The 16,536-nt window shown below is 46.2% G+C and overlaps 1 protein-coding gene across 3 annotated transcripts in view; it reads right to left on the bottom strand.

Moving 5' to 3' along the window:
• Positions 1–16,267, bottom strand: part of TBX4 (T-box transcription factor 4) — a 63,835-nt gene extending 47,568 nt beyond the window's left edge. Inside the window, exons 1-4 of one of the 3 annotated variants that reach the window (XM_050928795.1) lie at positions 12,126–12,221; positions 11,145–11,370; positions 6,436–6,594; positions 2,896–2,990 (exon numbers count right to left, since the gene is read on the bottom strand). In XM_050928795.1, the coding sequence (XP_050784752.1) occupies positions 2,896–2,990; positions 6,436–6,591 (251 nt within the window). In that variant the 5' untranslated portion in view covers positions 6,592–6,594; positions 11,145–11,370; positions 12,126–12,221. Of the gene's footprint in view, positions 1–2,895; positions 2,991–6,435; positions 6,595–11,144; positions 11,447–12,125; positions 12,222–16,065 lie in introns of those variants that run through there. The other 2 variants (XM_050928796.1, XM_050928794.1) reach the window with 2 other exon arrangements.
• Positions 16,268–16,536: the final 269 nt, after the last annotated feature.

Here is a 16,536-nt window from a genome sequence, read left to right as displayed (position 1 = left end):
TTTGGGTCTGCACTCAACTGTTTCTATATTATTTGCAGATACAGAATGAGAGCCTGGCATGAGGCCCCTTGAAACAACAGACTCTGTATCCTCTTTTTAAAATTGGGTCATTGGGGGTGGGTGGGTTTATTATTACTATGCATTTAAACAGTTTGGGTGAAATACGATTTTCAATAAGAATTGAACTGAAGTCTGCTCTTGTGCTGCTGGATGGTTCTGTTTCTAGGTGGTTTTGCACACTGATCAGTTTTGAAATGTGCGTCTAAATCAGACTTATTGTCATGTGGCTTAACTTGGTTGTTTAGTTGTTGTAAGACTAGTTCTTTTATTAACTGTTACAGGTATTTTTATTTTCTGCGCTGGTAGAGGAATCTCTTACTGCAGAACAAGCACAAGCAATGGTAGAGGAGTCTCTCACACATACAATCCCCCCCACCCCACACACACACACACACTCACCCCTACCTCCCTGCTAACATGCCTCATCCTTGACATGCAGAGATCACCTTTAGAAGCCAATGCATCAATGGGTGCGTTACACTTCGGTGTATTAGATAGATGTCAAGTAACGAGGCCCATTCAGTCCTTGGCCTCAATGCTGAGAATTAAAGTTGTCATTTGGGCTGAAGTGGATTGTAACTCTCCACTCAGAACAGAAGTGAAACTATCTACTTATTTCATATGGTTTGGTAATGAATCCCTACTGACTTAGGGCCTGGTTCAGACGGAGGGCCAAATTCTCTGCTGGCATAAATTGGCAGGGTTCCAGTGACTCTGATGGAGCTGCACTGATTTTCACCAGCAGAGAATTTGGCCCTGGTCTTCTAGAAGTGAAAGGCTCCAGATCCCAGGGACAATTACCAGAGCCACCCTGTCCCCTCTGAGCAGCTGTGAAGCATGAATATGATTTCACTGGGAGTTTTAAGCCCCCAAAGAATGCAGGACTGGGTCCTGGCCATATGGATTTGTTTAAACAATCTAAGTTAAGACTGACACGGAGATAACCTACACATTTGGGATGTTTAGTTTCTAGAATTTGGTAAAATTTCTCTCTCAGTTTACAGGCCCAGTATTTGCAGTCCTGATCCTTCAGCCGTTTCTAATGTGAGTAGCAACTCCATTGAAATTAATAAGAGTCTGAATGTGAATAAAGGCTTCAAGATCCAGCCCTAAGACTTTATATAGCAAATTACAATCCCGTGGGGGATCTTATCTACATAAGAACTGCAGGATCGGGTCATAGAGCTGCCCCACTATACATGTCTCAGCTTCTTGATTTACAAACACAGTTTCACCTCGTCTCCCTGGTGGGATAGGTTCCGTTAGTGCGTCTTTCAACACTGCCAATAGAGACAGAGCAGCACTTTTTGGGGCGGGAGTTGGGGGGGCAGAGGAGACATGGGGAGAAGTGGGCAACCCTGTAAGTGCTTCAAGAGCAAGAATGCAGAAAGGCTGCCTGCAAGGAAGTAGTCAGTGCACATTTCCTTACTGGTTGAGAGCAGGACACTATTACCCTGCAGAGCCGCGAATATGCCACATTGTAGCAGAGTTCTGGAGTCTGGATCTCATAGCCAGATTTAGCCCTGCTAAACCATGGACCTGATCTAGCATCCATTAAAGTCAAGAGAAAGTCTCCTATTGACTTCAGTGGGCTATGGATCAGGGCTTATTGAAGAAACATTACCACTATAAGGCATTTTTTGGGGTGATTTCAGACTATTTCTGTTGCTCTTTTTTACACCTTTATGATTCTCTAATGTGCTATTGTATTAAATCAACAGTTGCCTATAGAAGGGTTGTACTAAAGAAAATTAAAGGGATTTTTAAAACATCTTTATGGTAATCCTTCACAAAAACCTGACCCAATTCCCCAGATGTCAAGGGCAACCCTTCCATTGACGTCATGGGGCATTGCACCTTAGTGGAACAGTTTGTTAGACTAAGGCCCTGCAGCCCATCACATGTTCACTGCTGTGAGATTCCATTATGATAACACAATGGGAACCACCTTCCTCCAATCCCACTGACCCACTGAGAGTTGAGGGTGCTCAGCACTGCACAGGACTAAGCCCTCTCTCACCATTATGAAGATGATGGTAGCTAAAATACAACATTAATAGAGCTTACAGACACGTGAACAGCATTTAATGCAAAGGAATGGTGAGCAATCTAAAGTGGACCCAAGCTAACTCACACCTGGCCAGTCCCCATACATGGGGCTGTCGCTAGAGCGGTGTGGGGCCCAGGGCAGAAGTCACAGATTCGTCTCTTCCAGGACAGACCATGCTGGCCAATCGCACCGCCCCCCAAAGCACGGGGCCCAGAGCGGTCACCCCAATTCACCATAGCCAAGGGACAGCTCTGCCCCCACACAAAATGGGAGCTTCAACCCTATACTCAACAAAGATTTGATACCAGCGGTTTATAAGTCTCAGTTTGCAAAGGTTTTATTACTTCCACAAGCGTACCACAGAGCATTACTACTATTCTATATAGAGTAGGTAATCTCTTGCTCATGAAGGAATTACTGTCACGTATAGAACTGACATCACTATGGTCCTGAAGGTCTTAGAAACACAAATAATCAAAGGAAATATCAGCATAGAGAATTAAAATTAAATTAGAAGCTTATCAAGTGACCAGAGTATATCGTCCAAGACAATATACTGTACTTGCTTTTCTTATATTGCGTGCTCACTTCTGATGATATTCAGCAAAGTATCAGTGCAGGTACATAACTTTCAGTATGTAAGTAATCCTATAGCAATCCTAGTGTCTTAAAATTCAATCATTTGCAGTAGGCCTCCCCCCTTAGAAAAAGATTCCACTGTGGGCAAATTGTGACTTTGAATATAGAAAAGAGACTTTCAGGGTGTGAAATGCATTTTCACCAACCTGCCTGCTTTGGTTATTATCATTTCGGTGCCAGCCTCATGAAACTTCCTCCATAGCTCCTTCTCGTGGAGATAGACTTTGATGTTTTCTATTGTCTAAAAAGATTCAAAACAACAAAAACAAAACCACCATCATCAAAGGTGCCCTCTATCTGTGATTTCTTCCCGCAAAGCAAAGCTGCGAGCTGACGTTCTTTGGAAAAGAAAGGCAAAACCAGGACTGACTGCGCTGGGCGCAGGAGCAGGCCCTGAAGATTCCACTGCCTGTTGCTAAAAAATGGGGAGAAACAAACTGAATCAATTTTAATTGCAGAATGCTTCACATCCAGCTAGGATATTGCAGCCAAATAAATTTAAAAAAAACAACAACAAAGACTTCTGAGCACTGGCTCAGTGAGTTGTTGATATTATCAAATATAACTGTGTATCAGTAAGTAAAGCTCCACCTTTTAAGATGAGGGTCAGGTAAAAACAAAAGGAAAAAAAAATCCAACCTTTTATCTGTCTGCTCAGTTCAAAGTGAGAAAAATACTTGTCCTCAAAAAATAAAATTAAAAGCTCTAGGATGTTCTGGTAATGTAAGGGGGGAAAGCAGCAGCAAAAGGTGAAATTCTGTAGGAAAATGTTTACTGGTAAGTGCATATTTTAAATTAGCTGATAAAAAGCCAGCACTTGCCAGGGTGGCAACTCACTCTTATATGAGCAGAATGCATAACCTTCAGGTCAAAAGGAGTCAACTTTTCCCCCCGTTATTCAGAATAGACAGTTTTAAAATTAGGAGAAAGTGTTACATGGATTGTTCTTTGCACCACCATCCCACCAGGCTAGCAAGTTATTTAATAGATTGCGATTTTTATAACAAGATTGATAATAAATGACATGATGGGTATACATAATTATATTATTCTCCTGCAGTGTCATTGGCTCTGTCATTGCACGCTATGAGCCTCGGTCTGATCCAGCAAATACTTACACAATTAACAATACTCAGGGCGTTTATACATGAAAATTAATCCAGAATAAAGGAAAATGTGACTGGAAAATGGATTAACTATTCCAGTTAACTCCATGTGTGGAATCCATTTCCAAAATGGATTGAGAATTTGGAATAAGGGACTAACTCCACCTATAGACACTCTTCTTCCAGAATAAAATAAGGAATAGCTATTCTGGAATAACTCCCCATGTATACAAGCTCTCATACGATCAGTCCCATGTAAAAACACTTTGGATAATCCAGTTTTATCTGTGGTTAGATTATTTTTACATTACTCCTACATTGCTTCATTCAGTATTTCCTTGAAAGTAGAGATTACAGAACTACAGATAAAAAAAGTGCTTGTCATCTTTAAAGTGTTTCACAATTATTATTTTTCCAAGTAATGAACTGTAAAAGGAGATTCTAATACAACTAAAGATAAATGCATCAACCAGAAAAATAATAATGCATATATAATGTAAGAACAGAATAATTGTGTTGCTGAAACATTTTTCCAGTATCATCTTTATATTAATTTTTATTTCAATTTTTTAAAGTTAGTTTTTCTCCCAAAAACTGACTAAAAAAAATCTATCCCAACATGCTAAAACTTGCAGTTCAAACCAGCTGCAAACCAAATATTATAACTTGTTTATTTTGTTTTGCCACTGACTTTCAGTGAAAGCAGGATCCGGCCCAGAATGCAAGAAAAAATTAAGGTAGGGTATGTGTTATTCAGGTTAGTCGAAGCCTTGTGAATAGCAAGAAAAATTGAAAGCAAAACGCCTGGACTTGAAAATGTTCTGTCACATTCAGTTACAAATACTGGGACAAAACCTGCTCCTAATGTAATCAATAGCAAAACTCCCACTGATTTCAGGTGGAGCACAATGTCCCAATAGATGAAACCCCTTATTTTTATTATATAGGCACACATACTTCTAGGGAACATAATTTCTCAGTAGAGGACTCCTGACCTGTTTACTCGGTTGCCTATATAAGAAGTTTGGAATAGGTGTGTAGGTACATATGTATAATATAGACAAGACAGGGCTGGCGTTTGCTCCCTTTTAAGGAAAGTGATGAACATGAGAACAGAGTTCATGGAAATCATTTGACAGCGAAGTTGAAGTAACAGGAACTCAACATGAGGTGCCTCATCCTGCCCCATTTAAGTCAAAGGGAGCTTTTACCCCTTAATTTGAATGGGTGCAGGATCAAACCTTAGATGTTCATATCCTTCCTTGGAATCCCATGGTTATTTGCTAACCCCACTGAGCTTCAGTCGCTGGTGTGTGAAATCTAAAGGCGAGAAAACTAGGAGGGAATCATCTGTGCATCTGAGACACACTCACTTTTCAGCTCTTAGCTGGGCTCCTTGTGAAGGAGACGCTGAGCATCTTGAGAGGTTTCTATTTTATCTATTACAAATTTGAGTTTTCTATAACCTATCACTAATTGTCAACATTTCATTTTTCACGGTTCTATTTTCCTTTTCCAACACCTGGCTGGAGATCAGAGAGTGGAAGAAAAACAGAGGAAAATTAAGCTAAAAAGCCTCGAGGCATAATTACTATTACTTGACACATTTATGATTACACAGTATAGGGTGGTTTTTTTAACTAGCTTAAATAGCAAATATAAACTCCATCGTTTTACATTTCTGCTTCCTTTTCCCCCCCTCCTCACCCTCTTGACAGGTTATAATTCTGATATGAGAAAGTTGTCAAAAAGCACACTAAATACCCCTAGCCAATCAGAAGGCATGACTGAATGCAATCTAATTTATAGTCAGACCTTTTTGGCATAAGGAGCTTAATTATATTTAATTAATGTATACAAATCTCAGGATGCATAACATATTTGGAGTGGGGTTACAAAAAAAGGTACAGGGGGACTCAATCTGGCACATGAAATCAGCCAGGTCATAATGATGTTTCTATAGCAACGCAGATGAATAAGGTCCATGGGTCAAAAAGGTATGAGCTAAATCTAGACAAAAAATTAAAGACCCGCCAAAGGAAACCCCATTGCTGAGAACTCTGGATAAGCGGGAAGGTTTTGATACACTCTTGATCTTGAATTTTCATTGCAACCAGCAACTGCAGTTTTGGGTAGACTGTGCAAAGACAGGCTCTCTGGAGTGGCAGGCTTTAAACATGTCCTTCCAAAGAAAACCAGAGCAGACGGGGAACGCTTGCAAGTTAAAAGGGGAGCAAAAAAACCAAACCAAGCCGGAGAAAAATGGAAACATTTTTAAATCCCTCCATCTGTGGCAGTGACAGTAAATTCTTTCTGTTATGGCTTCTTTCACATAAGTCGCTTGTAGAGCGCTCGGGTAAGAGCCCTGGGAGTTTAGAGCAAAGAATTTCAGAAAAACTCAATCCCCAGGTGCAAGAAGATATCTGGGGGGAGCAGGGGGTGTATCGCCTTGGGGATTATGAGCTACTTGGGATGCTGGTGCTAGCTGGAGGGGGTCAGGGAAGTGGAAAGGGAGCTCGGCACGCAGGGGAGGGATGCAATTCACAGCGGGAAGAGGCTGGTTGTGTAAACGGTGCGTACCTGCTCCGGATCCTGGCCCTGCGGACTGCTCAGCGGAGTGCTGCTGACTCCTGCCACGCCGAGAACCGGGGAACCCACGGTGGATTCTGCATGACCAGGTGCCTGGGCCGCTGGAAACCCTTCTTCCGTTTCAGACAGGCCTTTCTCCTGGAGCATTTCCTTTTCGACAGGGACACACGTGGTTAGTGCCAAGCCGGCTGGAATTGGAGACAAGCGAACGGGCTCCGTGTAAACGGCACCAGGCCCGTTTCCAACCCCGCTGTCTGAATGCGCAACGTAAGCGGCTCTGCCTAGCAGGTCAGACCTGTCCTTTGACTCCCGCCTGCAGCGCTCCCAGCCCCAAATACTGGGCCCTGGTGCGTCCGGTTTGCCAAATTGAAATCTCCTGAAAATCAGCCGCCTGGCTGTCAAGTCAAGGGCAGAGCTCATGTGCAGCTGGAAAACGACACGTCTCCGCAGCTGGCCCAGGCCGCAGCTTTGTCCCAGACCCACAAACATCCCCATAGCCCCGCTTGTGCGCAGAGCGGCAGGTCGCTGCGTTATAGCGCTGACTCCGCTGTCGTTCTCGGTTACTTGGAGGGACATTTTCTAAACCTGCCCTTGTGTCTCCCGAGCAGGGGAAACGGCCCTGTTCCCTGCAGCTCAGGCAGGACTCCGCTCTGATTCCCACTGCCACTGGGGCGGTTCCCCGCGTCTGAGCCCCATCTTGCTAATTCTTTCCTGATCTGGATTATAAACACCCAGGGCCTGGGGTTCCCAGTCTGGTAAGAGCCTAACGCAGAAGAAATCTCGGCTGAATTCTATTTCTCCGCATGGGGGGTGACAAACACCAGCGCACCCAGAGTGACTCTCCCAGTTCTTTGGGATTTAGCGGTTACAGACAGAGGGGGTTGTATCCCCCCCATCACCCACCTTTGAAACAGGGCTGAGTTTTGCCTGAGGAATCGGCCCAGGCCCTGACCAGACCCCGCAATAGCAGCTGCGCTGCCGCCTGCGTGTTCTGCTCGGACGGGACAATAGAGTATAGTTTACTGGGGAAATATCGGTCCTTTTACCTTCGCTTTTTATTTTTAACCTTAAAAGGAGCAACACCTGGATATTGAAAGGTTCAACTGATGGCTCCAAAAAGCAAATGTTTCCCTTGTCTCAGCCCTATTGGTACAATCAGCAATGGTGTAGCTGCGAGTGGAACGCGTTATACACAAAATAACGGATTTCGTTCCCACATGTCCTTTAAACAAAACACAGAGACCAAAAACCACAACAGTTGCATTTGCTTTTCTTCAGCAAATACAGAAGTCACTGGTCAGTTACATTTACTTTGCAGGAAAGTATCAAGGCTTAAATCTTGGTCCCAATTAAGCACGTGGGATCAGGACTTGATCCTTGATGTTTTCTCTCTGTCTCTTAACAAAAGGCCATTATAGATTGACAAAAGCTTTCACTTACATAGCTACAGTGAACATATCGCGTTATTGTCTTTCGGGTCTCTTCTCGTTTTAGATACTTCCCCCTCCGCCCCCCCCCACCCAAAAATCAATCTTGTTGGATTCATTTGTTACACGGAAATTCTTTGCAATATTCGGCTTCATTTTCAATTGGTTTGGAAAATACCTCGAAGGGGGTTCGTTTTATTTTGATCTGGGCAGCTGCTGCACAGGTTCTAGTCCTGAGAGCCTGCTTCAGTGCAATATGACCCACTTATCTCCTGTCTCCAGTCAGGTTTTTAACCTTGGTAATAATGCTAAAACAAAAAGTTGCCCTGTGTAAACATTCTAAGTGCAAGCTCACTAAGATAAAAGGAGACCTCTCTTCAACTTGGACAGAGACTGGGAAAAGCCAATAAAGATAAGACCTGACAGCTCCACTGAGGCTGCTGCACATCAAGCCGGACTTTTACTGCGCAAATGTACTTTTCATTTACAGTATTATACTAAGCACAGCAAGCAAACAGCGTGCTTAAACCTAGGTCTTGTCAATAGCGTCCAGCAGGGACATAGGCACCGATGCTTGCCTGAAACGGTACCTGATTGTTAAATGAATCCTGCGTGGTGCTTTTGGGGGAGTAACCTTAGCTCTTTGGGATGACTTGTTTAACTAGGAGATGAGAATTTACAAATCTTTAAAGATTTCTGCTACTTGCTTCTGCCAATCGGTTGTGGGATTCTCAAACCCCCAGTAACTCCAGCGGTCTGGTGAGTGAGTATTTTGAACAGCACAGTTTGATCCTATTAGGATTTGCAGTTACAGTTTCATGGAGAACAGGGGTCCATGCAGCTTGGAATCGCATTTTAGAGATTCACAAGTTTTTGTGGGTAATATTTCCGTAGATCCAAAGGGTATATTTAAAATGTACCCTGTGTAGCCTATTGGTACAGGGTAATATTACTATATTAGTAATTAAAATAGACAATACACAATTTATAGATCAGGCACCACTTGGAGCAAGCTAGTTCTTTAAACGTAATGTCTGTAATTAAACAAACAAGATGCGAGCTCCTATTTTAAATAGTTTGGTCTCGACTTTCGAAAGCAATCAAAGCAAACCCGCTCCATAAGCCAATCTAGCCCTTGCATTGATCACTGAAACTTTCCCCCAACTGAACTATTTCCAATTTCCCACTGCTGTCTTGGATCTCGGTTTCGCCCCGTGAGAAATAAATCTGATCCATTTATTTATTATTGCCAGTAACAGCATCAAGCTAGTCTTCATCTGCTCTGTTTTATGCCTTATCAATCTGCAAACGTTTAACACCGTCCCATTGATTTCAAGTGCTGAGAGACAAACTTGTATCACAAAGTAGGAATTCGCAGGAAAGTGGAAACTTGTACGAATGACAGCGAAACGGCTGCTATTTTCGTAGGCAAGGAATCCTGCGATTTTTAACTTCGAAAATTAGCGCTTTGTCGACAACCTGTTTACCGCTTTTTGGAGCGCAAGACGAAACTGGAAGCAGCGCTCTGTGAACCCGGGGATGCCGCTCAAGGAAAAGAGTTGTATCTAGACAGTTGCGGGGAAGGGGAGAAAGCAGCCAGGCCAGGTTCAATCAATGCGCACTACAAACCCAAACGCGCATACCAGACAGCCTTGGATACCTAGTTACTTCCTGCCCGTCTGTCAATGAGAAGCTCCCCACAGACATATACTAGGAGGGGAAAGGGCATTTTCTCACCCCAGAACCAGCTTCTAAGCCGCTATTAATTCGATATGTAGGGATTTGTCTCCATTGAGTTGCGCTACGTTTGTATTACAACAACATTGGCTCATTTTTCTATTCCAATGGGTCTGGGGCAGTTTCCCAAATTCCAGCCTGACTTCTCCCCCTCCCCACGGTAGGCAAAAGTACCGATCCCTCTGTCTCCATCCAACAAATCACCTGGGACTATGTCAAAGCTCTCAGCGCATCAGGAGCGCAGGCTCGCAACAAACGCCACTCGTGCGTCCGGACAGCCACATCTCTGCCCTGCTTGTCTTACCGCAGGGGGCTTGAACCTGCTTTGGGTACCCCCTACCCCCCCCCGCCAGCACTGACTGAATTTACACCACCACGCTGCAGATTGCGGGTCCTGCGTGCACACACAAACACAGGCCGTGCGGCCAAACAGCGCTTTGTACCCGTGCCAGCGAGCCCTGTCCCCTGGCCATGAAAAAGCTCTCAGCGCTATTAAAACGCGTCTTCACTAGCAACCGTAGCAAGCGGCGCATTGCAAACGCTCGGGGGGAAACCGGGGGTCATCGGACGCCTGCCGGTGCCAGGACTTCAGTCCCCTCCACAACTCTATTTCTCGGGGTAATTGGTTTTTTTCCCCCCTGTGCAGAGCTGGTTAGAGGCAAACAATCACCTGATTACTATTCATCAGCACACACGCGTCGTGTCAGCTCCAAGAGACACCAGACCTCAGGCGCCCCTAGGACCAGAATCTGCGCCTAAAACAATCCTCGGGGCTGGATCTTCGCTCGGGGCTTTTCTCTTGTCACTTACCAGTGAGCACGCACAGCTAGAGATGGGGGTGGGTGGGGGGACAATTCGAAGTAACTGAGACCCCATCGCCCCAGGCGGCTCCATAGAAACCCTGCTCGCTGGGTTTTTAATCACCCTGGCCAACCCAACAACCGCCCCCCCCCCCAATTAACCTGTTCAGCAATTTTTATTCCTTTCCGCAGAGAAAAAATCGACCCAGGGGCCGCCTTGGAAGGGCCCAGAGAGCTCATCTGCAGCCAGGGCCAAGCTCTAAGGGTGCAAGCGCCCCAGAGAGGCCACCGTGCAGCGGGGAAAGCGGCGCAGAGAGCAGGCTCCCAGCTCTAGCAGTGAGGGGACCTCGCCTGGCAGCGCCGGGCCCAAGCTCACGGGAGCTCCCCCGGGGGGCAGGGGGAGCGCAGCCGGCCGGGCACGAAGGGGTGCCAAGGGGAGCTCGGTGTTTAAAGGAGGCCCAAGAGGAGAAGACCCTCCCCCGCCCCTGGGCTGGCCGAGGTGGTTTTAACAGGGTCCCCCCGCTGGGGCTCCCCTGGGATCGCTTACAAACAACCTGCGCGCAAGGCCCCTGCTACGACCCCCACCCCGGGGCTTAGGCAAACCGCCTCTCCCTGCTGCACAGAAGGGCCTGGAGCAGCTGCTGGGGGCGGGGGATTTGAACACCTCCTGGGTGTCCGGCTGCTCCCCGGGCCCGGCCCAGCTGGGATCTTTGCAGGGAGAGTCCGGGGCACTTACACTGATCGCCGGGGGGGCAGGAGGCTCAGGCTGCGGCTGGGGAAGGGGGATCTTCACACTTCGTCTTAATTTGGTGGCTGCTGCCTTAAAAGCATCCAAAGGGGGGGTGCATCCTGCAGCCCCCGGGGCTCCGTTCGGGCTTCGCTTCGGCTACTCAGGGGAGCTCGGGCTCACTGGCCGCCGCCGGCGGGACCGTCCCCATTCCACGGATTCACTTGCCCTTGATCTTCTCGAAAAAAATGTTCCATCAAGATCCAGTTTGGGGCCTTTCGCCTCCCTCCCTCTCCCCCCCTCCCTTCTCCTTCCCCTGCGGTGCTGACGTTGCTGCTGTCAATCAGCCCTGAGGAGCTCAACTCCTGGCTGTTCCTGCGGGGCGATATCCCAAACCACTGCCCCCACCCCCAGCCCCTGCCCCTGCCTCTGCCTCGCCTCCCCCGCCCAGCAGCCACCCTCTGTCCAGGGCGCTTCGGCACTCGGCCAGGACAGGGCCCTGCCACCACTGCTCGGAGCCTGCCCCCGAGCTCGTGGGGATGGGGCTCCAGGCACGTCCTGGTTTAGATTAGTGCCTCTGGGAAACCCTGGAGCGGGATGCAAACAGCCCAGGGCACCAACCAGCACACACTGCAGGCGGCTGAGCAGCCGGATGGGCCTTCGGCCCCATGCACAGGGGCAAGAGGAACAGGACGAGTTTAAATGGGGGGAGGCGGGGAGCGAGCTGAGCCTCTCACTCCCTTCCAGGCACAAGTCCAGCAACCCCTAAAACATCCAGACCCGTTCCCCTCCTCCCATTCCTCCCAAGAGTCAACAAGTGGCTCTGGGGCTTAAATCAACGTGTATTTCCAGCTCGCTCCTGCAGATCACTCCTAGGCCAGGCTGCACTTTTCTTTCTTATGATTGCCCCCAGCCCGAATTCCAGTCTGACCCCAAACGGGCCCCTTGGCCTTGACCCTCAGCTCTAGTTCTAGCGAGACTCTCACTCACATTTTCCAGGCATAGCTGGTACAGATTATGTTGGCCTGGGAGATTCATACCGCTCGCCAAAGATCCCTCACTTCCTGGCATTGTCCAGGGCAGAGAGCTCCCCTGCAAAGGGATTCTGGCGTCATGGCCTTTTAACGCGGGGCCAGCGGAAGCGTCAGCGTGATGAAACGAAGCAGAGCTGCGCCTGCCTCAGTGGGCAACTTTCTCAAGACACCCACTCAGCCCGCGGGCAGAGCCCAGGCTGAAATGAAGCCCAAAGCCGGGGGGCGCCTAGAGGGCTGCAGATGGGTCGCTGGCACATGGTGGGGGTGGATTGCACAGAAGGCTAGAGGGGGATTTTTAATTATTTCAAAAAGAGGTACCCGTTTAAACTAGGCCTGGCTGCAAAAAGTAAATCGACTCTTTTGAATTTCACAGTCCCTGGCTCCGAATTGTTTCTCAAGGAGGGGACTGATCTCCTAGACACAAATAAAACCAAACCCAGTTCATGTCGGCCTCCGCTCACTGGATCGATGTGTTTCTTAGCATTAGTACAGCCCTCCCGTGCCCAGGGCTCCTCGGTAGCCCGTCTGTTTCCAGTGCACGATTCTGTGTTCCCCTAATTCAGGGGCAGGCGACCTGCGGCACACGCGCTGACTTTCAGTGGCACTCACAGTGCCCGGGCCCTGGCCACCAGTCCAGGGGGCTCTGCATTTTAAAGGAAGCTTCTTAAACATTTTAAAAACCTCATTTACTTTACATACAATAGTTTATATATTATAGGCTTATAGAAAGAGACCTTCTGAAAACGTTAACATGTATGACCGGCAGGCGAAACCTTAAATCAGAGTGAATAAATGAATCTGCGCACCACTTCTGACAGGTTGCGGGCCCCTGCCCTAATTACTGGGGCGCTTGGAGAGAATCGGGGTTTCCGAGGGAGGACTCGCCCTCCCTTGACTGAAAGCTGGATTTCCCAATCCCACGCAGGAATAGGACCCCCACCCCGCTGGTGAAGAGCAAGAGAGCCCTCCCCATGTTGCAAAAACGTGAAATATGGGTGGTTAGAGAGTGGTGTGGGTTTATTTTAATATAATGGTCGACTCAATCTGGGATTAAAGGGTCAATCTGAAAATTACAGTGGTTAAGGGAGGCCTGTGATTTACTGCATGTGCTGGCAAACTCACAAAATTAATCTCCTCCCCCCCTTTGCAATAAAACGGTGGTTTCATGCTACTAACAAACACGGTTGCAGGTTGATGCGTAATATTTAAATATCCAAAATGGGCCTAGACAGGTTGAAATAAGCAACAGCAGACCTCGCGGGCTGCACTCAAAGTTTACAATCGTTTAACGGGGGCGACACTTGGGTACTTGAAACGAGAACGACAAACATGCCCAAGGAGGCATTTTTGATTTTTTTCCCTTTAAAAAAAAAAAAAAGGCAAATGAAACGCGAATCTATAAATTTAGGGGCACAAAGGTTAATGCCAAAAACTTTTTCAAAAATGGAAATGTGGCTTGTGATTCCAGTCTGAACAATGACGGGGTTCTTTAGTGCCAAGGGCCATATATCAGGACACAAAGGAAACTATTCAGTTCGTGCCAAACGTCATTAAACGGCCCAGCATCGCGACTGGAATAAATACCGATGGGGAGAGGCGGTGGAATGGCCTCTGCGGACGGATATGGGCCCGTTGCGAATGTTCGCAACTTCAAAGGCTCCTGGGTGCCAGGAAGGTTCGATTCCTGCCCTCGGGACACAGAGCGAGACCCAGGCCTGCGCCTGCGAGCTCTGGTTACCCGGAGTTCAGCTCTAACGGCTGCAGGGGCAAAAGGGTCTTTTCCCTTTCAACCTGACCCGGGGGAAGGTATTTACAGCGAGATTCACACTCCAGGTTCCTTCCTCACAACCCATTTCTCTCCCTCCCACTCTCGTTTTAAATAATGTAAATAGCCAGCTCAGAATGTCTTGCAGGCTGGATTGGGCTCTCCAGTTAGTTCAGTACTTTGATATTACTCCCAGGAAGTCGGCTACAAACTGCTACCACCCAAAGGTACAGCCTAGCTTTCCGGCGCTCCCCTCTGACTGAAAATTAAAATGTGGAGCCCTGACCTCTTAATTTATCCTCAAGCGATCAGAGTTGAGGAGCAATCTTTAAGCAGAAGCCCCGTTTGAAAATCAATGAGAGCTCTGCCTGCAAATCGGTGGCACAGTGAGCCCCCCACCCCATATTCGCAACAGAGCATGAGAATTTGAGTATTTGAACTCATTGAGCCAAATCTCTGAAGTCTACGGCGTGAAAGGAGAGATTAAAACATTTAAAAATGGTAATTTCGACAATCGTTGATTTTTCATCCAAATTGGTATTCCCGCCCTCCACACACACAGACACTCGCCAGAATATGTTATAATAATTCACATGATTTGAATCATTATTTTTAACACGACATGGACCACAGTTGTGCATTCGGCCCTGGATATCCCAGAAAGGAAGGGGAAGGATTTAGATGAGAAAAAGAAAGTAATGTTGAATACATTCTCGTACAAAAAATCCTGTTCTAATTTTATTAGCGGAGCAGGATAATGTGGCAAAAAAAAACAAAACGAAACAAAATAGAAATCCCGCACGTCTATGAAGCGAAGGGAAAACTCCACACGGATTCTGCTAGACTATTACATCCATCCCCCCCCCCCCCCGCATCCAGCGGCCTTTCGACCATTCATCTACCTTCTCAGCAGAGTTCAGAAAAGAGAATAAATTATTTAAAAGGCAAAACGTGCCTGAGACCAAGCCCCAAATCCTTCCCTTTCAAGTGTGTGTGGGGGGTGGGGAGTGGGGTGCGGGGAAAGAAGAAAAAGGAGAAAATATCGATCTAGTGGCAAGTAATACAGCGGCTAGAGGAGCGATTATTTATTTTGAAAGAAAAATAATACATGAAAGGAGGGGGGGTAAGGAACGGATATACTCCAATTTTAGAAGGGGGGGGAGAGAAAACCCCATTTTAGGGCCTTTATCCCAACGGCAGCTGGATTATAATAATAAAACCCAACAGTCTTCTAACGCCTTGTCTGTGACTGAAAGCCCAGGCTGCGGGTTAATCAGGGACTTGCAGGGGTTTTAATTCGAGGACGTCGCATCAGTTAAATCCCACACACCGGATTTCACTGTGCTGCTGGATGGTTAAAAAAAATGCAAATATCACTATGAATTTTCTCTGGCAAATGACTTCTTAATTGTTTATTTTCTGACAACTAACACTTCACCTAGCTTCCCCCCCACCCCAAAAAAAAATACAACCTGGAAAAGTTTGCTCTATTTTCCATCACAAATTAAATCCAACAGAGAAGAGAGAGTTCCGAAGAATACATTAGTATATATTTATAGATGGCCACTTTGACTCCGGTTTGTATTTTAGATAGCTGAGGATTACGGTTTAATTAAAATGAATCCATCTTCTGAGTTTGTAAAACAAAACAAACTACACCTCGAAGTATCTATAAATTAATCGGTTAATGGTGTGTGTGTGTATATATATATATATATAAACATGCAATAGACATATGCATATTTACCCAGATGCACAATACACGAGATACACACACAAAATCATGTGTATATTATAACTATATGCGCACAGGTAATATATTTGTAAATATGTCTATATATGTTTGTGTCTATATATAACATACACACAACCCCACATCAGATCCTTTTAGACACAACTGTGAGATCCCATTCTAGTGTTGTAAGTACATGCAGAATGCACGCAACAACGATGGAAATTCGTATTAAATTCGCGACAAACACGATGCATTTATCATTTCATGCTGTTCATATTGAATTATTTGGTAAAAAAAAAAACAAAACAAAACACATACACCTCCGCATCCTCTCAGTGTCTGTTCCTTCATCAGTAAAGTAAATTGCTGCAGAATAAAGAAGAAGAATTCTCTTACCAGTCGCGTTTGCTTGTCCTAGCTGGACTCCAAGTTCTCCCTTTTTTTTCTCCCCCCCAAAAAATCTTAATTTGCAAAATGGACTCTATGCCCGAGTACTCAGGGTTTTAAAAAGACAGTGTCATAAAACTACCGATTCTTTATGGGGGCAAGATTTTTATCGGGGTTTTCTTGAAAGTGAATTTAAACCCAAACTCACTCCCACCGTCACGTGGTGCAGAAATTGGGAACAGGAGCAGAATAAAAACTAAACTGGGGTCAACCTCTTAATGAACCATTTTCCCACTCCAAAAAAAAAAAAAAAAAAAAATGGCCAGGGCAGGCCAGTGTGATGTTAACCAAGGCATAAGAAGCAGCTTTCCCATGTCTGGGAAGAATTCCCGGAAGACAATGCAGAAAACCAATTGGAATGGAAGATGGACCTTCTCTGCTTTATTACCTGTGAATATCAGAGAGAGGGCGAAATGCAGA

This window comes from Gopherus flavomarginatus, chromosome 19 (assembly GCF_025201925.1).
Source record: "Gopherus flavomarginatus isolate rGopFla2 chromosome 19, rGopFla2.mat.asm, whole genome shotgun sequence".
Classification (NCBI taxonomy): domain Eukaryota; kingdom Metazoa; phylum Chordata; order Testudines; family Testudinidae; genus Gopherus; species Gopherus flavomarginatus.
This window is presented reverse-complemented; position numbering and strand designations above follow the sequence as displayed.